Source organism: Corvus moneduloides, chromosome 3, assembly GCF_009650955.1.
Source record: "Corvus moneduloides isolate bCorMon1 chromosome 3, bCorMon1.pri, whole genome shotgun sequence".
In the NCBI taxonomy this organism is placed as follows: domain Eukaryota; kingdom Metazoa; phylum Chordata; class Aves; order Passeriformes; family Corvidae; genus Corvus; species Corvus moneduloides.
In genome coordinates, this window is record NC_045478.1 from 31,199,677 (window position 1) to 31,225,287 (window position 25,611).

At 36.0% G+C, this 25,611-nt stretch overlaps 1 protein-coding gene across 11 annotated transcripts in view; it reads left to right on the plus strand.

Annotated features, from left to right (window-relative positions):
* Positions 1 to 25,611, plus strand: part of ADGRB3 (adhesion G protein-coupled receptor B3) — a 458,541-nt gene that overhangs the window by 216,891 nt on the left and 216,039 nt on the right. For all 11 annotated transcript variants that reach the window (XM_032104724.1, XM_032104729.1, XM_032104733.1 and 8 more), the window contains 3 exons: positions 9,214 to 9,408; positions 15,884 to 15,952; positions 20,464 to 20,572. In XM_032104724.1, coding sequence (XP_031960615.1) covers positions 9,214 to 9,408; positions 15,884 to 15,952; positions 20,464 to 20,572 — 373 coding nt within the window. The remainder of the gene's footprint in view (positions 1 to 9,213; positions 9,409 to 15,883; positions 15,953 to 20,463; positions 20,573 to 25,611) is intronic.

Here is a 25,611-nt window from a genome sequence, read left to right on the forward strand (position 1 = left end):
TCCTCTTTCGGACACTCTAGTTAGGAAGAGATTTGAGCTACACTCATAAATAATGACGAAGACTAAAGCCTGTTACCAAGAAACTTTGTTCCTGAAGGACACCTCCAATAGTATCAGAAAATCTCTACTAATACAGACCATTTTATAAACCTGTGTAGCACAGTTTTCTAGCCTGGATGATGAAATTCTATATTTAGTTGCTGTGATAAAAATAAGGTACTAATTTCATAGAATCACAGAATGGTTTGGGTTGAAAAGGATCTTAAAAAACATCTAGCTCCATTCCCCCTGCCATGGGCAGAGCACATTTCAGAAGATCAGGTCCCTCAAAGCCCCATCCAACCTGACCTTGAACACCTTCAGGGATAGGGCATCCACAACTTCTCCAGGCAACTTGTTCCACTTCTGTACCACATTAACAGTAAAGAATTTCTCCATAATATCTAATCTAAATCTACCCTCTTTCAATTTGGAACCATTCCCCCTTGCCCTGTCACTACATGTTCTTGTAAAAAGGTACTAGAAGGCTATTATAAGATCTTCCTGGAGCCTTCTCTCCAGCTGAACAATCCCAGCTGTCTCAGCCATTTCTTGCAGGAGTGGTGCTCCAGCTTTCTGATCATCTCCGTAGCCCTTCTCTGGACTCACTCCAACAGGTCTATGTTTTCCTTATGCTTCAGGTCACAGAACATAGTGCCAATTTTAGTGATATAACACCTAATATAACGTGAACTCATGCAAAATGGTCTGCTTTTTATCAGAAAGTTGGAAAACTTAAATATCTCTTAACTCCTGAGAGTTAGGAAGGAAAAATCTACATATGAATTATCACATTGATGTCAAAATATTAGCACTTACAAAGGAGCATGGAAACTTATGCAGGTGAATCTTTACATACCAAACTAATAATAATATAGCCATAAAAATGCATTTTTGCTGCTTCTTCTCATACTATAATTTTGTTTCAACTTTTTCCACAGCAGTGTTATTCACAATTTTGCAAGTGCTTGGCTAAAATATAATTTGATAAAAAGAGCTCTGAGGTGAATAATGATTTTCTCAGCTGCAGCTCATTAGAGATGATTTTGTTTTTCCAAATTATATTACAAGGGCAGCGTATCAGCCTGTCCATGTACTCCTCACTGAAATGACTGCTGTACTCTAGGGAATGAAAGGCTTCCCCCTAAAAAATTTACTGCTCCTTTTTTTTCGCTAGTTTAGCGCTTCATTTCTTTTTATATAGCTGCAGAGCAAAGCAACTGGGCTTACTTTTATAGATTTGAATGCAGAGGCCTCAAAACCAACATTTTTTTCCTCCTCAGTCTATACTTACATTGATATATGCCAGCTCATTCTCTTGACCTTCACAGCTTTTGGTAGGCAGCGGTGTCAGTAAAGGATCTGCTTTCCTTTCCTTGCTTGCCTTGTAAGGCCAGAATCTGCACCTCTGTTTTGTCACTTCTGTTATCTTGTCTGGAGCATGACAAACCTTCTTCTCATCAGAGAGCAACTGATCAAAAGATTGTGACAGGCAACAGTTTTCTCTTGCCTCACTAACATTTGCCCATTCTACACAGGCAAAAATTAAAACTTCAGGGAAAAAAAGCTAATGACTGGTATCACTGTTGTCTTGATGGTGAGGGCACTCTACAACTACTTGAAAGGAGGTCTCTTCTGCCAGGTACCAAGTGACAGGATAAGAAGAAATGATCTCAAGTTGCACCAGGGGAGCTTAAGACTAGATATTAGAAAAAGTTCTTCCTGGAAAAGATTGTCAAGCCCCAAACCCTGGAGGTATTTAAAAGACGTATAGGAGTGGCACTTGGGGACATGGTTTTGGCAGTGCTGAGATAACAGTTAGACTCAATGATATTAAAGGTCCTTTCCAACCTAAATAATTCTAAATAGTAAATAATTCTATGATTCTGTGATCTTGCCAACATAGACATGCACATCAATCTTAGAGATGCTATACAGTAGGAGAAAACATTTGCCTGCTTTTCTGTGCAAGCACATCACAACTTAATTCAACCTGGAGAGTTCCTTTCCTTCCTTTCTGCTTTTGAATATCTGTTTTTTAATAGCCAACCAATCCTACTTGTTAAATTCAAAGAAAGGACCCCACTATCATTTCAGGGTCCATAATACTTTTTCCATGTCTGGAACACACACATTTAGCAAAGATTAATATGTGTGTTAAATGAAATGTGCTGCTGCATTTGCTGCTGCTTCTCTGTGTCTGCTGCAGTAGCGAGCAGCTGAGTGTTCGCTGATCACATTTATATTCCCAACAAACCAGCCAACCAACCCTGCAGCCACAGGTGAACTTCACTAGGGTATGGCCAGAGGTAAAGGAATAGAAAGCCATTTAAGAACTCAACAAAGAAAGATTTCATCTAATTTTCCCTTAAAGTCTACCAGAACTGCTGGAACCTTCACTTCAACTGAATGTGGCACTAGCTGCAGAATGACTGCAAGAGTTTGGCTTGAAAGCAGGAGACAAAGAAGTGGTCACAGCATCTTATACTTAAAATCGTTCCCTTGCTTTTTTTGTCCAGTACTTCATTTGCTGCATTCCCCCACCATGGTTTATTAATTATATGAGGGTCAAAGGACTTTTTCTGGCTTATTACTTTATGCAGCACACCCATGCAGAAATGCAATAATGCTAGTTTCCTTGCAAAAAAATTTTGGTTTGTCCTGCAAACAGTAGTAAGTGTCATGGAAATGACTGTATAGAAACAAAATCATGTAAGTATAGAAATTGGTTAAAATCAAATAAGCATTTAAAGTGAAGCATTTATCAGAGCTTTATGGTTCAGGGACATATACTTACAAGGATAACCATGTAGCATAAAAAATGAAAGACAACTCATTTGTAGTACGTCCCTTTGTGACCTGTAGCCTCAGCCATTCAGTCAGTATGGAGAACCAGGAGACTTTACCTCAAGCAATGTTATGTCTGTCATAGAATGAAAACAACCCTCTCAGAGTCGTCATTCTCTTTTTCCTCTCAACTCTTGCTCTTGTCAGGTTGCATTATACATAGATAACACAAATCTTGAAGACATGCCCCCTGGTTAAAAACAGAAACAACAATAACAACAAGATCTCTCACACAACATGCCAATGTGAGCAGGATTTAATCACAGATAATTAGAGCATTTAAAAGCAGCACTTAATAAAATAATAAAAAATCCTGGTCAACAAACACAAAAATAAGTATAAAAAAAAAAAGAAGTGATCTGTTCAATGATTATTCATTCCTCATCCCTAGATTCATTTGTTATTCTACTGGGGGCAGTCTTATCTATTCAAAATATCCATTAAAATGTTTTGTTGGATCCATGCACAAATCAAAATACTGAAACAGTATAGTTACTTTCTCTCTGTTACCTATTTAATGGCTATAGCTCAAGGATTAGAATTGACAATACTGATGATGATGATGGTGAGGATGATGATGCTGATGAAGACGATGATGATGTTAATTGAAAAGTAATTATGTAATGGGCTAAAGTGGTAAAAAAATCTCTTGAACAACATAGTAGGAGTCTTCTTGTAAAAGAGGACAGAGAAAAAAGGTACAGAAAGAGTGAAGCATTCCTCTGAGCTCTTCACATTCTTCTAAAAACAGTTCTGACCTCCACACATACTAGATTGTTTTTTTCAAAGATTCTTCTGTAAAAGTGATCGCATATAGAAGAGCACATGCAATTTCTCTGACATCTGTGCAGATATTCAGTTTGCTTGAGATTAATGTCTAAAACAGCACAGGATTCTGTGTAATTAATCTTTCTTCTTTTCTCTAAAACTAAATCACTATTTTGAGGAACATTTTGCTTAAAAATATTTGGAAGTATATGACAGTGGAACAACTGTTTCTGTATAATGAAGTGATCCTACTTTTTTTTCATCTATATACATTTCAAATAAGTCTCTTAAAGCATTGGGTTGTAGTCATTTCAGCTGAGTGCACAGAGGCACAGATTGAAGCACAGTTTCAGCAAAAACTTGGTTCAGAAGATTGCACACCATGATTGGATAAATGCAGGAAGGCAAAAGTTCAATTTCAGAACACTCCTTAAACTTTGACTTTTCTGGTTGGGGTAAAGTATAGGAGGCTTTAGTTTGGGTTTCAGAACATTTGCAGGGATGTGTTAAAGATATATAGAACTGAAAGGAAATTCATTGGGTCATCCAGCCAAAACATGTGTCCTGTCCAGCTATACTTGTGTTATTCCAGCATTTTATTTTTCTTGGCTGTTACTAAGGCCTCCAATATGGAAGTCTGCATAGTCTGTTCAGGTAAACTGTGGTACATCCCTTACTTTACAGTTGTAAAATTTTCCTTTATTTATATCCTTAATCTTCCTCGACACAATGTGCACAAATTACTTTTTCCCTTTTCTGCTGTACACAAAGGGAATATATGATTGCCTTCTTTGCACAAAATTTTTATTTGTGTGTTATCATGATTGAAATTGAGATTACTAACTAATTTCACTGATGACAAAGTGGAAAATTACTTTGTATTGCTTTAGCCATATCCTTCATAATATACTGAATATATAGAAAACATCTCTTGCATGACATTAGGTTACAAATGTTTGAATGCATACCTGAATATGCATAGCCATATCTTTAGACCTTACTCCATTTCATTTAAAAAATGGATGAAATTATATTGTTGAATACTGAAACAGCCTGAAAATAGACAAATAAATTGTAAATAAGTTATTATATTGAGGGAAAATAAATGAAAGTTCTGTGCCAAAACAGTTAAAGGTCTGTCTATTGATTATGAGAACAAAAACAGCCTGTGATGAGGATTTTGTCAAATATGACATCTCTTTCTCACAATGACATCACATTACAAGTGTGATGTGAATATTCTTACAATTTCTGCAACTTAAGAGCACTATATTTTACAAAATATTAGTCTTGATTTCTGAAGTTGAGAAGCAAAGTGGTTTGCAGATTATGAGTAATTTCAGGATATATTTTTATTTCAAATTGTCCTTCCTCACTTCGGTGTAAGGCTTCCTAATTTGGGTTCTTATAGTTCCCCCATCACAAAATGTATTAATGACACCATTAGTAATACCTACCCATGAATCCAGTGTCATGTTAAAAAATAATGAAGAATGGTTGGTGGTTGAACTAATAATTCTTTTCAGTCTTTTATAGGTTTCTTGAGGGTTCATTGTTTTCTGTCCTTTTAAACCACATCTAGCTGTTAAGTTTGCAGTAATTACTATGCAGTAATAAATTTGTACTCCAATGCCAGAGGCCTAGGAGATCTGACTTTGTAAAGAGGCATTTTTATTATATCATACTTTCTGATAAATCGGGGGACAAAAGCAGTTGGACCCTGAGTCAAAGTCCAGTTAAACATTTCAGTAATTTTTGAAGTATGCAGCCATATAGAGCAGGCAGCTAGAGGCTGAGCTGACAACTGAGGTATCAGTTTAACAGCTGCTTCATTTCACTATCTCTCGGCTCATAAACTTTATTTTTAATGAGCCTGCCTGTAAGACCACTAAAACATGACCTTCACACAGAGAACTACAAGGACCTAGAGTGGTGACCAAAATAGCTTTCTTGGGCAGTGCATAATATCACAGTGACCATAGGACAGAAAATACGCAGTATGGTGAGAAAGACATTATACTAATTAGTGATGAAAATATTCTGTATTTTCATGCAGAAAGATTATTGTGATAGCTGTGCAATAATTCACTACCTTCAACTTACCCGAGTCTGAACATCTTCAGTGGTTTTAATAGTATTATGCCAGTTTATATCAACTGAGTGAATGGCCTGTGATTTTAAGGTTGTGTTTAGGAGTTGTAAGCTGTCTTACAACAAGAAAATACATTATGTAATAAACAGATAATAAAGAGGCTGTTAATTTTTCCATGCACATTGCTTAGTGGTCTTAGAAAAAATTTCTCTTCATTAACTCTAATTTTCACCACTTTTCTTACCTAAACACATTGCAACCTTCTGTTTTGCTATGCAGTTGCTAAGGGTATGCTGCTAGTCTAACTCGAGGCAGTGTGGGCCTGGAGGGGTAGCTAAGTATCAGGGAAACAAACTTCCATGTTGGAGCTTGAGAGGATGAAAAAAATGGTGGTCTTGAAGCTGTGTATAAGAGATGTGGCTCAAGGGAGAAAGGGTACTTGGGCTGGGAAATTGAGCTTTCTGGGTACGTCATTTAAAAAAAAAAAAAAAGTTCAAAATGGAGCTGTAGTTTTAAGAGACAGTAATTCTGAGATACTTTGAACCACGTGCATCACAACTGTATTTTTGAAGCAGGTGTAATAACTTTGTCCTGTGACATTGTGGGCACTTGCTAGACCTTTCTTATCACTGTGTCCAAAAAGCAACCAAAATGTCTTCCTGAAAGCACAAAAGCACAAAGGCCATACTACAGCTCCCGTTTCTGCTGTTAGAGATCGGCAAAATTTTTCACTGGAACCAGAGCTTTACTTGTTCGAAAGTATAAAAAACAGTCAAAAGTAGGATCATTTCAATTTATTATTTGCATTCCAAAAGCAGCTGAGACCAAGACTTCTGTGTACTTTGTATGTCCCAAATCCAGCAACAATTTGGCCGCTGCCATCTTTAAAATGTGAGTTTAAAGTCTCGCAGGAGCATGGAAAAACAAATGGGAGGTGAACATATGGATGAAGCAAAAGGAAGCAAAATAATGCACTACAAAATAACTTGCTAAATAGTTCAACAGCCTTCCTACCAGTGTTTATACAAATATAACAGCTCAGTAGAGTTTTTATGAGGACTTATCAAATGCTGTTATTACTGGTATTAAAAGAAGATCTCTTTTCTCTCTTAAACCCTGCCTTCAAGTTGTGTGATGCCTTTCCCACAGTACATGCTGAGGAACATGTGAGATTTGGGAGTTCAGCTTTATGGACTGTCTTTTATGTTGTATGTGTTTTGGACTTGACTAAAGGTACACTGAATATTGTTAATCCTCAAAATCTGGAAATGTGTTCTGATGTAAGGAACAGGTGGATGAGTTACAGCAAAAGTTCTATTCCTTAGTGTTACTGTGCTGGCTGATGCTCTTTTCACTTGCTACTGAGACACAATATGTGAGCAGATGAGACAAATAACATTTCACAAGAAAATTTTCACAGCAAAAATGCACAAATCAAGTTCATGTTTGTTTTACTTGTTCCCAAGAAAGTAGTTCATAATGTTACGTGTATAATATCTGATTCCTGAATTTACTGAAATTAATTTCCTCCCGTCTTACACCTTTTTCTTCACTATTATTTTCCTACACAATTATGTTCAAAATCTCCTTCTAAAGGTAATAGAAACTGCACAAAATTATTTCTGCAAGCAAGCCTCTTTCCTGATTATGTATTTCATATTCTTCAATTTTTGTTTTCTGAAGACTAAGGGAGGTATTGCAGTGTTCTGAAGGCTAAGGGAAGTATTTCTTCTAAAATATTTGTTAAAAAAATGCAGCCAACCAACGAAACCAATTAATGGTCTTAGTTCTCACTGATTTTTTTCTAAGTATTAATAATACTATTATGCTTGTACCTCTGTACTCATGGTTTGGAATAGATTCACTCTCTGTCCATGATGCAGCAGGCAGGTATTCTCCCAAGTCTTATGCATTTCTAGGGTTTTGTCAAGGCACTTGAGGTCCATAACAATCCCCAGCTGCTCTTAAAGATGACTTAAGGCCATGGAGGAAGCCTGAAGCAGCCACTTTGCCCAGCCCCAGCTAGGTTACGTATATCTAGTTTATCTAAAGACTGGTTCAGAATGTAACCACAATATGAACCAACAGCATGAAAAAAACCCTTGCTCTTAGAATTAGTATTTCAGAGGATGATTGTATTTTTAAAACTTCTTTTCTGCAAGCTATTTTGAACCTTTCAAACACTGTGCTACTTTTACTTTATAGTGTATTCTTATATATTATTTTATATAATAAAGGCTTCCATATTGACATAAAGTGTCTGGGGAGACCTGGAAGTTGCAAAAAGTATCTTCACACTCTTCCTTCCACATCACCACCCTATTATCACAGAATCATCAAGGTTGGAAGAGACTTTCAATATCAAGTTCAACTGTATGTTACATTAGTAATTTTTCCTTCTATATATCAGTAATAAGGCAGAGTTAAAAAGCAATTAAAGATACATTTTTAAAGACCGTGGCAAAATTTTTGTTGCCAGTTGCATAGTATTTTCAGCCCTCCTGCTTAGAGTGAGGTCTGTCTTGGGTAATTCTCTTCTATCTAAAACCCTTCCAACACAGGATATTCTATGATTCTATGATAAGTTAGTTTTAAGTTCAGAAGAACTTGTGGGTTTGTGCATAAATTCATATGTATGTTTAAAAATAGGTTGTTTAACCCATGTCCTCTCTTTTTAGCCTTGTCTGGCCTTGTCCTGCTTTGTCCTGTCTTTGTGATGCACTCTGCATCTGCCTGGGATGCTGAGTCAACTTTGAGAATTAATCAGATCCACAGGTTCAGCTTCTTATCAGGAGGGTACTTCTAGCATATTTGTTTTGGATCACTAGCCCTGAACAGATCTGCTGGGAGAGCTACTGCTAAAGCATGCTCTTTTGGCAGATGCACAGGAGCTATTCAGAATTTAATTTGCATTTCTTGGAAAAAACAAACAGGATTGTTCCAAGTTAACACCTTTGTGTTAGTGCTACAGAAGAGAGCACCATAACCAGCTTCCAACTAAACCCCCTCTCTTGCACTGACTAGCCAAGCTGGGCTGGCAGAGATGAAAGGTCTACTTTCCTATAGAAAATTAGATTATATCAAGTACTGCTTTAACATTTATTCCTTTCTAGGAAGGAGCACTTAGTTGTTAAATGAGGAGCAACTGTGGTTGTACAGGTGTTCCTTGGAGGACGGGCAGTTCCTTGCTGCATCATGACAACAGATTAAAGCTGCAGTCCAGCCCATGGAGTTCCAAGAAGCAAATGTGTGAAACACAAGAAATTCAGAAGCTTTCAGCATAAAATTGACAATTCTCTGATAAAAATAATATTTCTATCATCATACATGAATATTTTGTCTTATCTTTAACAGGACAATTTTTTTTTACTAGTTTTAACATTTAATATTTTGGCTGTGTTTAGAATTTATCGTACATTTTTCTCAGAAAAGTAGGTTCTGATATTAATTTTGTTCTTTTGGTACAGATTAAAGAGCATCTTGCCAAGGGTCAGAGGACGTTGGCTGGTGATGGCATGTCCCAAGTAACCAAAACACTATTGGATTTAACACAGAGGAAAAATTTTTATGCTGGGGACCTTCTAATTTCCGTGGAAATTCTCAGAAATGTTACGGACACATTTAAAAGAGCAAGTTATATCCCTGCGTCTGATGGGGTGCAGGTAAGAGAAAAATGTAATGTTTCAATTGATGGAGTTTATGTCAGTATACTGCAGTATACTGCATGTCAACTGTTTTGCCCACTGAGGAAGCTAAAGTCTTCTCCATGACAGACATAAGCATTCTTCACATAAAACTAAGATCCAAGTGTAAAATAGGAAAAAGACTCAGATACATTTAATAAGACAAGTATCCAAACCAATGCAGCAGGTGAAAAATGTAAAATACTTTCTTTGTAACATTTCAGTATCTTTTGTCTTTAAAGGTTCGGTCTGATTGATAGGAGGTGTTGGTATTTTTTGAAGCATTTCACTGGTGTTCTTTGTTCCAGTTCCTTTCAGTTCAAAACTAATTCATTTCAGCTCAAAATCTATCCATAACGTTATGTCATTCTGGCATTGCTTCTTCATTTCAGATAAATAAATCTCATTAAAAGTGCACAGGAGTGATGGATGGTGCATTTGATACAAATTTTCTATTTCACATGCTAGATTAACTCGTCTTGTGCAAGAGGACACAGAAAATGGTGTCAGAGCATTTTAAAACCACTAAAACCACTATAATTATTTCTGTGTAATGGGATACACAACTCATTGCATAGTGTTGATTGAAATAAATATTACGCATGACTTCTAGATCGAGATGTTGGTTTCATCTATATCTGAAAATTTTAGACACTTTTCAAAGACTGTAGATTACTGAAAAAGAATACTAAGAAGATAGATGTGTATAATATTTATGAAAAAGAGAGCTTAATGATCACTCATAAACTACTAATGAAGTTATTAATGCCGGTCATGCATACGTATTGGTGTAAAGGTAAGCATAAATTATAAATACACTTTGGAATAGATGCATGCAGATGAAGGGAGATATCTTGGAAAAGACATTTTTTCACTGTTAGGTTTTCAAGGCTCGCTATTTTATTTTCACTTTTCTGGTTTTTCTATGCACAAAGAACTATTAACTTCCACAATGAAACCAACATTTCTTGTGTTGGCCTGTAGCGAGCTGAAAATAATATTTTTTTTTTAAACAGTGCTTTTCAAAAAGTATGTTTGCTGAACAATCCTTATTTTTTTTATTGAACTAGACTCAGTATCTTTTCCTACTTTCATGAAGTTTTACTATTAAGTAGGATGTTATTCACTGAAAATTTTTCATACAATCAGCAATCTGAAAGCCCAGTGTGACTTCTTCATGGTTCACAGGCACTACAAAGTCTTTGTTAGAACCAGTCTTGAGAAACTGCTTTATACAAGTGATTTTGTCCATGGGCCTAGCAGATCAGGTCATTTGCAGTTTACATTAGAGAGAATTGGATGACAGTGCCAAAAGTTCTGTTTAATTCTGCAATGTAGAGCTGTTCCCGAAGTCTTAATAGTATTCTGGCAGAACTTGACAACATTATTAAATATTATTTTAATAATTTTAATTAGTAATTTAGAAATGAAGAAATGAAAAAAAAAAAAAAGTGGTAAGCCATATTCTGAAGGAAATAAGGAAAGATTTCTCAAACCAAAGAAAAATAACTATATTTCAGTATTTGTATGCCTAAATACAAAGAGTTCTTAAATCCCAGTTAAAAAAGGCACTCAAACTCCAAGTCAGAAAAAATAAAAAACAAACAAACAAACAAAAAAATTACAAGCTAAGGTAAAATAAAAAAAAAAAAACAATGCACAGTATTCAGGAAAGTAAGTGAAATCTGAATAAAGCCCAATGTTTTGCCTAGGGGATATATTAAGCAAGGTCCCTTTGACTGGCTTCTAATGGTATAAAATGAAATTCTGGCTCAGTAATACAAGTTTAAAATTTACTGCCAATTCCGGAGAAACATGGATTTTCCCATATGTAAACATATGTCATATTCTACTATACTCTGGAGTATCATATTTATTATTTATTTTCACTGTGAAATATTTTCATGTTTCCTAGTCCATCATCAAAGTAAGTGATAAAAAGGTAAAAATGAAAATTGCATGGAAATTCTTCTTTATGGAGAAGCTCTGTGTGGTGTTCTAATTACATTCTATTTTTCGAACTAGATAAAGAACAGAATTTCTTAGCTAGTGGATTTTGATTTTAAAGAAACTATCAGAAAAGCATGAGTGAGGTTTAAAATCCCTAAACATCATGGTTTATCATTTTGAGTGATGTCAGAAAAGTAGGTTATGACAAGTAATGGGCAACAGTATTTTTTAAGATCCATACAAAAACAAGACTTGAATTATGACTGAGAAAGAAAAAAAAATATATGTCTAAATATATTTATTTCTTATAGATTCCATCCATCTGGATAGCCCTTCTAATGCCTATAATCTCTGGTTGATATCCAGTACTAATATTCATGAATAGTGCAAAAGTTGTGATTCAGAGACTCCATACCAAAATGAATGAACAGAAAAGTGAGATCAAATTTGAAATTTTCCAGCTAATTATCCAAAATGAAGGGGGTGCTGCCTGATGTGCTGCATAGAAAATGCCACTTGTTTAGGCAGACAATACCAAGAGCAAAATAAAGATTTTAAGGTATGAATATCTAGTGCCAAGTTATTTATTACATGGCTCTTTTTACTTTTGCATCTTTTAACCTTTTTTTGCAACAATATTTGTGTATACTTGCTCATACAATGTCAGGAACAAAAATAACCATGTATGACGCAGCTAAACAAGAAGATGTCCTGCATCAGTCACTGAAAATATCAGTACAGTAGTAGAAATTATTGCAATACAAGAGACATTCAATTCCTCTGCAAGCAAGGTTTTTCGTTTAATATGGGAATTCTTTAAAGTACCTTCTATAGGTACACTGAGGCTATGAGACGGACACTATACTTATGTGAGAATGATTCTACCAGGAAGATAATGCAAATTTTAAATAAGCAAAATGTAAGCAACATTTTGGAACATTATCCAGAACTGGTCTAAAAGTGTTTGAACTTCCTTCTAAGGACAGGATGGCAAGAAAATAACTACATTTCAGGACAGAATAGCAAAGTGAATTGTACAATCTCCCGATGCAGCAACCAACAGGAGAAAAAGTTTCTCCCCAAAGAAGTTAGAGCAATATAATCCCTTTTATATTAGCCACAGGGACCATTGCTGCAAGTCAGGATTTAACAGGATTGTCCAATCCTTTTTGCCTCCACCTTCCCCCTCCCACACACACATTCCCTATGCTGAAGTCCAAAAGTGGAGGTGGCTTAAGGCTATCCATTAATTCCTCCTAGGGAGGAATTCTTCTCTAGCTCTATAAAAGGATTTGTGACAGCTTTATGCCTGCAGAGAGGGTCAAAGAATTTGGACTGGAACAGAGAACTGCAGCCATTGTATCACAGAAGAAAAAACTGAAAGGAAGGAAATTAAATTAGGAAAATGTAATTGTCCATTCCCAGCTGTAACTGGCATGATCATCAAAAAAGCCTGGGCATAAATAAATGACTTCAAAATTTGGTTCTGACTGTCCCAACATTTTGTATAGTGACCAGTTCAGAAATATGTAAGCCTTGTTATGAAAGAAAGAATCTTGATTCTACAGGGAGGTCCAATGTTTACTGCAGTAATACCCTCAGATCCCATCCATAATGCTTCTAAAATTTAGCCTTCACACCTGTCAATCATATTACTAAAGGACAACGTTGTTTCTTTCAGAATTAATGCAATAAACAAGACAGTAGTCAAAGTAGGACAAAGAATTTTAACCCTTCTTCCCCTGTTACATTTTTGAAGTGCATCTCATATCTATTCATTATTGAAGCTGCAAATCCATTTGATCATCTCTGTTTAATTCACAAAGCACTAGTATTACTTTGAAAAATCGCTTTGACACACTGCTACCATAAATATGGCACCAACCAGGGATAGAAATAGAGAAAAAAAGATCTCAAGCAGAAACATACTCTTGTTACTAAGTTCATATACATAAATTATACTTTATTGGCAAGTGCAAAAATATATATAAGTTATTGCTCATCTTTTGTTTGAGCTTGAGTCTAGGATTATTTATAAACTTTTTCATGCATATTTCTGTCAATTATTGGTAATTTTAATGCTTTTTGTAACTGAAATAAACATAAAATTTAACTATCACATAACATTATTAGCAAACCTGTGTAATATATGATCTGCAAGAAACATTTTAAACTCCTGAGTGTTTTTCATGCAATCTACGCGACTCTCTCATAGATCTCATTACACAGACATGGATACTTTTTCAATTAAGGCTTAGACTGCAGGGGAGTCAGTGTCTGCAATGTAATGCAAAACTACTTTCGAAAGATCTCTCTAGTATGATAAATGATCCCACACTGAGTTCCATGCTGCTGCAGCTAGACTGCTACTGATGCCTTAATAAATTAAAGTTAAAATTCTGTTCACTGCTTTTCTACAGTATTGCACTGGAAGAGTTGAGAACTACCATGTTTAGAAAACTGTTTCCTCAGGCAAAATCTCCATAAGGCCAACTCTACCTAGTAGAAGTCTTCACCAAAATTACAATGACCTACAGTAAATGTGATTATAGTGCCATGAAACTGCTTTGACCAGTATAGTTTATTTTCCTTGGGGGACCAGTGAAGATGTACATTTTTTCTAGCTGAAGTTGCATTTACAGAATTGTGATTTGCCAACCTGGTTAAACTGGCAAATCCTTTGAAACAAATACCAAATGTAACTCCTTGCATTGTGCTTTATTTTGCTACTGAATGCCTGAAAGAGATTAAGTGTATTCCAGGTATAGAAGCAGTATGTAACTGTATGTAACTGTATCTACTCTTGTTATCTTCAACTTGGCTGGAAGTTTTTCTTCAGTATCACTGCATATCAGAGCAAGCCATGAGCGCATTTTTCTTTTATGCCCTATCATTAATTCACATCTTGTCCAAATGCTTACTTAAAATTCTCACAGGAGCTTGCTGAGCCATTTTGTTTCTTTTCATGAAGTTTTTTGTGTTACTGAAGCTTATGGGTATTTTGCTACTGACCTCAGTGAGAGAAGAGTTGTGGCCTCAGCAATGAACAGGATTATTTTGTTCAACTTCAGCAAAGTGTCAGTCTAGAATGAATTTAAGTTAAAGAAATTTTTATCCATGTGGATTTTATAGTTAGCATAGTTAACTTCCTAACAATTAGGCAAAGAGAGATCCTCTTGCTTGTCAAGTGCTTAGTGTTGGGACTAGGTTAGACTGGCAAAATGTTGTTATGCAAAAAACCAGTTTTTCACAAGTTTTCTTCAATTTTGCATCCTAAAATGTTTTAGTTATATAGTTGTGGATCACCTAAAGCATCTGTGATATCTCAATTTTGAAATTAATTTCTTTTCAAGCATACCCACCATACAGTAAGGTTGGAAGTTTTTTCTGCTCTAATTTCAGTCACTATGCGATTGAGTCCTTTGTACTTTCATTAATAGTGACTTAAAAGTTGATTCTTACTTAAAGCTTATTTAAGTCCTGTTTATGCCCCAAAATGGCTAAAAAGTAAGTGCAGGTGAGGTAATGACCATTTATCTGAGTTTCAGCAGGGTCATGTGGTTGGTACTCCAGTTAAAGATTTTCAGAGGCTGTGGAGAACTTAATTGCTCTCTTCAACTAAGGTTACTGGAAACTGCATGTATCTTTTATGAAGGAGCAGATAAATTATAATTGGCAGGCCGTAGACAAAATTGACATTCTGTGCAAAATGTGACACAGAGATGAGAATAGACTGCACAAATTCTTAGCTTTTAAGGATGAAGAAGTTGGGAATACAAATTGCTAGAGAGAGCAGACAAAATTAGAAAGGAAATTTCTCCACAAACATTTGGAGAAATGTGATTTTTTTAAATGCATGATTTGTACCTAACCATCCTGCCTTTTTTTATCCTTATACTTAAATGAATAGAAGAATCAGAAAAAGAAATAAAAAGCTTAAGGTCAAAGAAACAGAAACTACTTATTCCTTTTATGTTGAAACTCGTAAAAGGATCGAGGCAAGTGTGACATACAAAAGTAAGAAGCATCTGATTTGAAACAGTATTGACCTATGAAGTGCCATTGAATGCCCTATGCATGGTTATTGAGGATCATTTTCATGTTTTGAATAGAAACTAAAGACCCTGTGACTAGTGCTTTCTAAAATGTACTTTGTTTTTTTGCAAAATATTTGGTTGTCTAGTTTCTGGAATGAGAGCAATTTGCAAATAGAACACCATCATACTTAAAAGTTCAGCAAGTTTAAAAGGGTTCTTGTTTTTACAAAGTGGTACTATAGAACCTGATTATATAGCCAAAAATTAAAAATTTACTATAAAATATGTGCCCTCTTCTCAGTCTAATGTATTATTTTGCCATGTCATCTCTTCCACTGATAGAAAATAGGCTGCAGAACTGCGTCTGTAATAGAAAAAGGAAAGGTTTCTTAACATCAGATTAAGGATGTGGTAGTTTACATCTTTGAAATAATTTTACTTAGTCTTTTATTTCATTGATTTTTCAGAACTTCTTTCAAATCATTAGTAATCTCTTAGATGAAGAAAACAAAGAGAAGTGGGAAGATGCGCAACAGGTAAGATTTGACGAAGTTTAATATATGGTTTCAAAAATCAGGTTAAAGATGCACCCTCTTGTAGTTGAAAGGAAATCCTTTCAACTATTTTGGGAAAAAAACGATCCTTTTCAAAAAAGGAGCAACTCTAGGACCCACTGGCTAATTCCTTATATTAGAAGGATAGTATATTCCTTATATTCCTTGAAATTATATTTAGAATATGATTTGATTCACTTGGTAAACAAATTTTTATTAACATTCCATAGGATTATTCACTATGTCTTTGCTTTGGACATTGTAATGAAGTACATACAGAAGCTGAAAAATGCTGCTAATGGCTAGATGCTATGCTGCTTTTGTTAAACAAAACACATCAGACCTCACCTGAAGACCTCATACAACACCAACAAACAACTTACAAAAATGCAAACAGTAGACCTTTCATAGAAGGTTGTATTTAGAGGAATAGTTGTGATCCTCAGGACTGACAAATTTCTGGACTAGGATATGATGATAACGCTTTCTAAAATAGGAAAGTCTAGAAAAAATCATGAATGTATGATAAAAGACTAAAATTTAAAAAAAAACCGATTTTTTTCTTGGATATGAGAATTTTCTACATGTTTGTACCAAGAAATTACTGGACAATGTTAATGTTTGTGTTCATGGACATGACTGTAATACTGTCAAATTTATTCATATAAAAATAACAGTAATAATGGGGATGAACATAATTATGTAAAGAGGAAAAATTGTGGAGGTGCTCAAAGGCAGGGAAACTGCTTTATGAAGAATGGTTAAACAAAGCAAGATATTTCAGTATGGAAAAGAAACAAGTGCACTTATTTGCAATACAAGCTTTTAAAATCAGTAGTGGTTTGGAGAATGTGCTGCAGGAATGCTTAATCTATTAACTTGTGTTTCTTGTAAAATAACTAAAGGACATCAAATAGTGGCAGCTTCAGAATGAATGCAGAAGATACTTATTCTGTGAAAGGCTAGCTTGCAGAACTTCTTGGCACTGAAAGGACAGAAGTTAAAAAGGTAAATAGGCAAATTTATGAAAGAAAATACATGGTTTTGCTTAAGACAGTCTTTTGGCAAAAAAACTGATAAAGGCTGGACAAGACTTTCCAACCAAGTATCACTATGTTCCGGCCCCTTTATACTCTTCCTTAGACATCAGCTTTTTGCCACTGTCAAAGGCAAGAAAACAGCTTACATAGATCTTTGGTATACTGTTGTGCAGTCATTGTGACTGTGTTAAATAGATACTTGAAATTTGTTCACTTTTTGTGTGGTTCTTAATAAATCACAAGGTGTTTAAAGATCTTTGAAGCTATTTACCCTCAGTTCTGTAAGTTCATGTTTGTGATATCACTAAGAATGGGAAGATCAGGACTTTTCACTACTAATTCAAACCTTGCAGTAGACATATGATGCTGCAGCTGACCCAATACAATTCAGCTGGGAATCCTATTTTTTCTTTTGCTGTTTTTCTGTTCCTCTCTGTAAGAGCCAGATACAAAAATAGACGAAGTGTGTCATTTTCTTTAGTGGAGATGGATAGAAGCAGCAAAATCACATATGTGTGGGCAGTTTCCATAAACAACGCCAAGATAAGGAAACTGATATTAAGCAATTGTTTTACCCCACTAATAAACAGACATGTTACCACTCCTATGTTATCAACCTTGTCTTCTACCTCCATCTTGCCTGCTTACCCATGCCATGTCTGCCACCTGACCCTGGAGTTATGGTGATGACAGCACTTCAGAGGAAATTCTAAGAATGTCGAGACAAAGGGGCAACTATAAATCTCCAGTTCCCTCTTTTCATTGCTGCTGGTAGAAGGAGCAGTGTTGAAAAACAGAGAGGGAACAAGTTATTTCTACTTTACCATAGCTGCTTCTCTCTGCCTGGTAAATCATTGTCTCACAGACTTAGGTACAGCAGAAACCCCAAGAAACCACCAAGATGAGCTGAACACAGGAGTAGTGGGGCCATAGATTCCTGGTGACAAAGCTAGGGGATTCACTAAATCTTAGACCACTGAGATATGACCCCCCAAAAAAAAACCAATGCCTCTGATCTTATTACTGTTCTTGTGCAGCTACATAAGCAGGCTCAAAGAAACTTTGGAAGCAAGTAGCCCTTCATAACAGCTGGAAGGAATGAGCAGGCACTAGTGACTAAAGGTGATTCTGGTTCAGCCACTCAGCTGAATTTTCTCTAATAAAACATTGCAAACCTAGGTGCAGTCTAACCAACCTTTTTTCCAGCTTGCATAGTTTTCTCAAACTCCACAACTACTGTTAGCATAGATCTCTTAGCCTGTTTCTAGATTCTTTGCTGGAAAGAAAATCTTGCTGTCAGCAAATTGCTGACTTTCAATCAAGTATACAGCTGCAATGCCTCAGCACATCTGTTTTTCTAGCTTAAATGCCAACAGTTGATAACCATTAATTACAGGTTGTATAGCATTCAGATAAGCAGCACTCACTTTAATACTTGCCTTGTTTTAAGAGCTGATGTAAAGCACTGCACACAGGAAGCCATTTCAATCCGCAACAATTAAGTTTATACTGGAGTTTCAAAACACAGGAGCTATTCTGCATATTCTTCATCAAGATCTGCTGGCATCCTTTTGATTAACCAGTACTTCAGATACATAAAAATGCAGAGTACCTGCTCAACTGACTGCTCAACAGTTTATTACTATAAAATTTTATAAGCAAGAACTAGGGTTTAACAAATCTTCTCACTGAAATTTTTCCTTAGTACATAATCTGAGCGTGTGCACTTTGAATGAGATGGATGAAAAAACCACGCTTACTACCTCAGTAATTCATTATTAGAAAAATGGACACTGTCTCCGTCACCTGAAGCTGCATTTGCAACCTGTTAGGATCATAATTGTCACAACAAATTCTTCTTCAAAACAGTACTACTGCCCTACCTTTTATAAAAAGATCCATGTAGAAAAAAAGTGCCTTGTGAAATTCTCTATCCTGAACCAAATAACTATGGATCTAGACAGATAGAGCAGGATGAAGATGGAGTGCAGCATGCTGGAAGTTATAGTCTCTATAGGCATTTTTTAGAGTCTGCACTCCCAGTAGTGGAAAGAATGAGTTGAATATTGCTTATAAAGTGAAATTTGGACATTTCACTGATAGGAAGAAAAAAGAACCATGAACAGGTCATCCATTATTTTTCTACTGCAAGATACTCTTTTACTGGAAACTGTCTTGTTCATAACAGGCAATAAAAACCAAAAAGGATTTTTTGACGTATGTGGTATGAACAGAACTTTTAGTCTTATTAATAACTGTTACGATCCCTAATGCTGTTTTGTCGATGAATCATTATTGTTAAATATAAAAATAGTAATGTTTTTGTTAGAAGCTTACAGCTTTGCAAATAAATTGTATTTCTTGGAAATGTGTTCTTACCATTTTTAAAGCCAAATTGAGAGGCTACATTAGCAATGGCAAGGCTACTGCAATTTATTTTAGTTTACTGTGTCCAATTCTGGCCTCCTCAGTACAAGACACAAAATAATGGAATAAGCCCAGAAAAATACCATGAAGTTGTTTAGGGGAGGGGATTAGAGCATTTGATATGCAAGGATAGGCTGAAATAGCTGACACTATTCTGCTTGGAAACATGAGGATCCTGGCAATATTAAAAGTTCCTGAAGGGGAGAAGGAGTAAAGAAGACTGAGCCAAGTCTCAGTGGTGTCCAGTGACAGAATAAAAAACAAGGAGAAAAAATTAAAATACAGAAAATGCCATTTATGTATATGAAAAACTGGCTGCGAGAGTGATTGAATGCTAGAACATGTTGTGCAAGCAAGCTCCGGGGTCATCTTCCTCGAGACATTCAGAATCCAACTGGGTGTATTTCTGGGCAACTTGCTAGAGCTGATCTTGCTTTGCACAGAGGGTTGAACAAGATGATCTCCATTGGCCCCTTCCAACCTCAGATATTCTATGATTCTACTGCCCCATATCAGCAATGAAAATAAATAACCAAAAAATAACCAAAAAAGATTAACTTGCTTACATGTTGATTAATGCAACAAAGGTTATCATGCTGGCAAGGCCTAGGTAAATTTGCATTACTGTTTGCATCAATAGTTCCGAAGTTACTGAAGATGTCTTCAGAGGAAGGAAGAATATTTTAATTAGAGTTATTCTGTAATATGAAGTGCTTTAACCATTAATTAAGGTAACGGCCACTAAGTTTTTGATAAGTGCAGTGATTTAGAGGAAACATTTTCCACAGTTCCAGTGCAAAGTTGATTTCACACAATTTTATGGGAAGTAGTGTCTGTTTATATGAGGATTTAATAGCAAAATGGTTATTTTACAGTAACAGAAAGTGTTCAGTATTGAAACATGGGAAGAGCTGTTTGACTGTTACGTCTCAATTTTCTTTTGATGGCGTTTGGATTTTATCTGAATTTGCTGCTATAGACATTTCGATATTATAGTTATTGTCGTGTCTGACCTTCCTTTGTTAGATCTATCCAGGCTCAGTGGAGTTAATGCAGGTGATTGAAGATTTTATACACATTGTTGGAATGGGAATGATGGACTTTCAGAATTCATACCTAATGACTGGAAATGTAGGTAAGAAATAGAAATTTCTTCTATCAAGTTTATGACCTATTGAAAATCAGAAGTTACAAGTATGGACTATAGAGTTGCTGCTTGTATCACAATCCAGATTGGGCTGCTCCTCCTTGTCCACATTATCTGTTGTGTGGTTATCTCCTCTCTGTCTTAGCAAATGCAGAATGGCTTACACATTGGATTTCTTCATAATCATATCTCAAGACCTAAATGCAAAGTTTTAGAATCAAAATTAAGAAAATACTCACCAGAATACTGTGAACTGTAGGTACATCTTAGCGCATTTCCAGAACACAGTGTTTCAAATGTTAATTTATAAAATTGTGCTAATTAAGATAATATTCGTATCCTTAATATCTTAGGAAATCTTTATTTCGTTGTCATTATCTTTTATTATTCCATTCTCCTAAAGAAAAAACAGTCTTTGCACATGTTATGGTGTGATAATAATCAGCAATAATTTAAAAAATATGTATTAGTTGCCAAAATAATTAAAGCCTAGAATTTCTTACATTAGTTTTTCTATGTGTAACAGCTTCAAAATTTTATTCAGATTTATTTTTCAAACTTTGTTTTTGCTACTGGAGACTTTCCAGGTAATACAGTCATATAATAATATACATCGAATATAAAAATGCCTAGCAACTCAATTACATTTATTAGTATCATAAATGAGCTGCAATATTGCAGCATTTTTTTAAAAAAATAACTAAAAAATTAGTTTCAAAAGCTATTCTCTAAGCCTTTTGTCTTTGTTTAGTACCTTTGTTGTTTGATTAACTCTCTATAGCTGCATGTTTGTAGTGCCAGGAATGTATTAGGAAGTTGTATATAAGGAATAAATCCAAAATATGTGTTTGTCTGATAGCAAAACCTCTGGTATCAATACATTTTTTCAGATTTTAAGTTCGCATCCTAATGCACATATATGTCAGTCAGTTCTTCAGCAAGTCATTAGAAATAGTTAGAAAATATGGTCATTTTGAAGTTAGTTGGCAGAGTAAAGCAGGGAAAATGTTGGGTTGTCCCTACTGAATATTTAGCCTGCTGCTCTACAATAATAAATATTTATTATTGTTCTCCCGTTCGTATTGCTGAGTGACAAGACTGTAAACACTAGCCTCTGTAAGGCACAACCTTGTACTGGAGACATGTCAAAGAACTCACCGGAAAGAACTCTGGCAGTCTTAAAATATTTAAAACATTGCAGTAGGATTTTAACCAGTGATTTATTATTTTTGTGGTACTGCTGTTTGCACTGTAATACCACTTAAAGCTTCTTCCAATTGTCAGTCCTTCATTATGCTAAATCCTGCACAAATTTATAAAGAAAAGTATCTTTTTGAAATACTGGTTCCATGACATTTTTATGACAAAATAAAAAGATGAGTTTATTTAAAGAGCACAGTCCATGCTCTTGGCACGTTGTAGTACGCTCTAATCTGTTTGTCCTCTGAAAAATGTGGAAAAAAAAATCAAACAGGAAGATGTTTTAAGAAGATGCATTCAAATAATCTGTGTCTCTACATATTCATGGCTTCGCATGGGAAACAGCAACAACTTTCCAATTGAATCAGAAACTGTGCAGTGCACTGGCTGGTTTCGATAACTGCAGAATCTTTACAGTCTTTCTTTTGATTATCTTCCTCTTCCCACATATAAGATATTTTTAGGCACTCAGGAGGTCTGTTCTTAACTATAAAACCATCAAAGGAATAGAAAAAAACTGAGAAATGAATGATGAAAACTGAAAATGAATTTATAGGTGTAATCTGACTACCTAGCTCTGTGCCTTGATATATTGGCATGAGTTTATCCTCCCCATGCTCGGTCAGGCATCAAAAAAGGACAGGGTCACTGCTGTGCAAATCATTGATCAGAATACTTGAGCTCAGGTGACATGCTGAGATGGGGACAGAAGGCTGTTATCAGCAAAGAGTAATTTCTTATTTTCAGTAACAAGGAAGGAATGTATCTGGAATAATTCAATTTTAGTGTAGTTGTCCTCAGGGCATTGTCATAACTGTCTGACTGCCTATGTACTTGGAATTTAGGGAACATTTATGTTGATCTCAACTGAGAAGAATAAACTATGCCATTTTTGACTGGTCAACATTAATTATTCTGTACCAATAAGAGTTTCTAAATGTGTGAGGTCTTATCTATAACAATATTCTTTTAAGTTGGCAAACACATTTAATGCAGGAAGAAGATACTGTGCATAAACAAGACCCAAATTTTACCTACATTCATCTTCAAACAGAAAAATCCAGTAGTTCATAGAATAAAATCATAGAATGGTTTGGGTTAGAAGAGACATTTTCAACTCACTCTGGTTGCTCAGAGCCCCATCCAGTCTGACCCAGTATGTTTCCAGAGAATTTGTGTCTTCTACTATCTCTCTGGGAAACCTTTTTCAATGTTTAACCCTTATTGTAAAAAACCTTTTCCTTATATCTAGTCTAAATTTCCCTTCTTTGGGTTAAAACCATCACCCCTCGCAACAGGCCGTGCTATAAAGTTTGTTCATCTTCCTTACAGGCCTCCTTCAAATAGTGAAAGGCTGCAATAAGGTTTACCCGAAGCCTTGTCTTGTCCAGGCTGAAGAACCCCAACTGTCTCCAGCCTCTCTTCATAGCAACAGTGCCCCCCTGATCGTTTTTCTGACCCTCATCTGGACCCACTCAAGCAGATTCATGTCCTTCCTGTGCTGGGGCTCCCAGAGGTGGATGCAGCAGTGCAGGTGGGGTCTCACCAGAGTGGAGGGGCAGAATCACCTCCCTGGCCCTGCTGACCACGCTGCTTTGGATGCAGCCCAGGATATAATCGGCCTTCTGGGCTGCAAGCACACATTGCTGAGTCAGGTCCAGCTTTTGATCCCCCAGTATCCCCAAGTCCTTCTCTTCAGGACTGCTCTCAATCAGTTCATCCCCTCAGCCTGCATTGATGCCAGGGGTTGGGCGCAACCCAGGTGCAGCACCTTGCACTTGGGCTCTTGAGGTTCCCATGGGCCCAGTTCTTGAGCTTGTCCAGGTCCCTCTGGATGACATCCCGTCATTCAGGTTTGTCAACCACACCACTCAGCTGGGTGTCCTCTACAGACTTGCTGAGGGTGCATCAGTGATCCCTCTTCATTGATGAAGATATTAAACAGTATTTGTCCCAGCACGAGCTCCTGAGGGACACCACTTGTCATCAGTGCCCATCAAGATACTGAGCCATGAACCACTGCCCTCTGGATGTGACCAAACAAATTCTAATCCACCGAAGAGTCCCCCCAAAACATCCTTATCTCTCCAATTTAGAGAGAAGGATGTTGTTGAGACCATGTCAAAGGTTTTACAGAAGTCCAGAGGACATCCTTTGTTTTTCCTTTGTTCACAGATGCCATCACTCCATCACAGAAGACCACTAGGTTGGTTAGGCCCAAGGTGAAGCTGTGTTTCTTTAATCATCTCCCTGCCCTCCATTTGCCTTAGAATAGTTTCTGTGGGGTTTCCAGGCACAGGTGTGATGCTGACCGGGGTCCTATTTAATCAGTAGTTATTTACCATAAAATTTACCATAAAATATTCTCTCAGCACCTTTACATACTTTAAATGCTTTTTGCTGTGTTTTCATTATCTAATCACTTTAAAGTTCAGAAAAATTGTTCTAAATATGAAATAAATATGAACTAAATGTGAACTGCTTCTTGTCAGAGGAAAAAATCCAGTTTTGTTGCAAATTTCACAGTAATGCACCGAGTTCTTAGTTTCCTTCTACTAATTTCAGTTTAAAAATTCATTGCTAATTGAATGACATTTCTTACTGAATAGTAGTGGATATAAAATTTGAACACCTAATTGTGTTTCACAGATATGCTAATCCCCTGAGATCCTCCACAGAGAGGATTTTATTTTCTCTTTCTCTCAAGACGCAGAAACAAGTAGCTGTGGCTTAAAAGTTTACTACACAATAGCCATGCTCCAATGACTCTCCATTGCACATCCTCAATTCATGACAAATGGGAAGTGATGAAAGGTACATTAACTATATGAAACTATATGACTATCATAAGCCACATTATAATACTTTTGCAAATAGCTAAGACCAAAAGGACAGTTGCCATGCCCCTGTTAAACTTTTTATTGTGATGGCTTTTAATGCAAATTTTTCATTTCTTCTGAACAAAACATCAAAGACTGGTTTCAAATCCAGATGATCCAATATCTGTACTTTATTGGGTTAGTGAGGCAGCTCAGTCAATTCAAATGCATTTCCATTAAAGAAAGGTCCATCTCCTCTTAGCTTTCCTCTCAAGGATAGAGAATATACTATGAAAAACTTAACAAATGTAAAAGCAACAATTTGCTTTAATCATGCATGGTGGGGGCAGATGGTATTTCTTTTATCCTTGAACTCTGTATTATATTCCTTTAAGAAATGATTAAGTGGAATAAAAGCCTCTGATATGAGGTAGAAGCCTCCTTCCCCATCCTGCTCTTCTTCTTCTTCCACCTCCTCCTCCTCCGGACCAGCTGAGCAGGCACAGGAAAATGACAGTGTGAACAAACAGAAGCTTTTGCAACCACTCAGAGTCCCTGAATTCGCTGAAACCACAGACCCACCTGCAAGGATACAAGATGGAGTGGGACAAAAGCTTTTAAACCATGTTACCATTCTCTGTTAACCAATAGCTTTCAATTTTGTCAGTTTTAAAGATGAGTTCCTGATTTTAGATTAAAGAATTAATCTTGACTTTTAATAGCTTTTTTTTTTTTTTTTGAGCACTAAAAGACTGAGCAGATCATCTCAGTGCTTTGGCTGATTTGTGCTCTCATCACAGTAAACCATTAAAAATTTTGAAGATATGTAATCAAAGGTGGGTGAACTGCTATTAAAAAATATTCAACTTTTAACTTTAAAAAAAAATTCTAACTGGAAGATTGGAATGCCATAGGCATAACTGTCTTTAAAGGTAGAGGTGGAATGTGGAACTGGAAATAAGGAGCAGTATTAGGAGATACGTATTTCTATGGCAGATTCGGATTCTT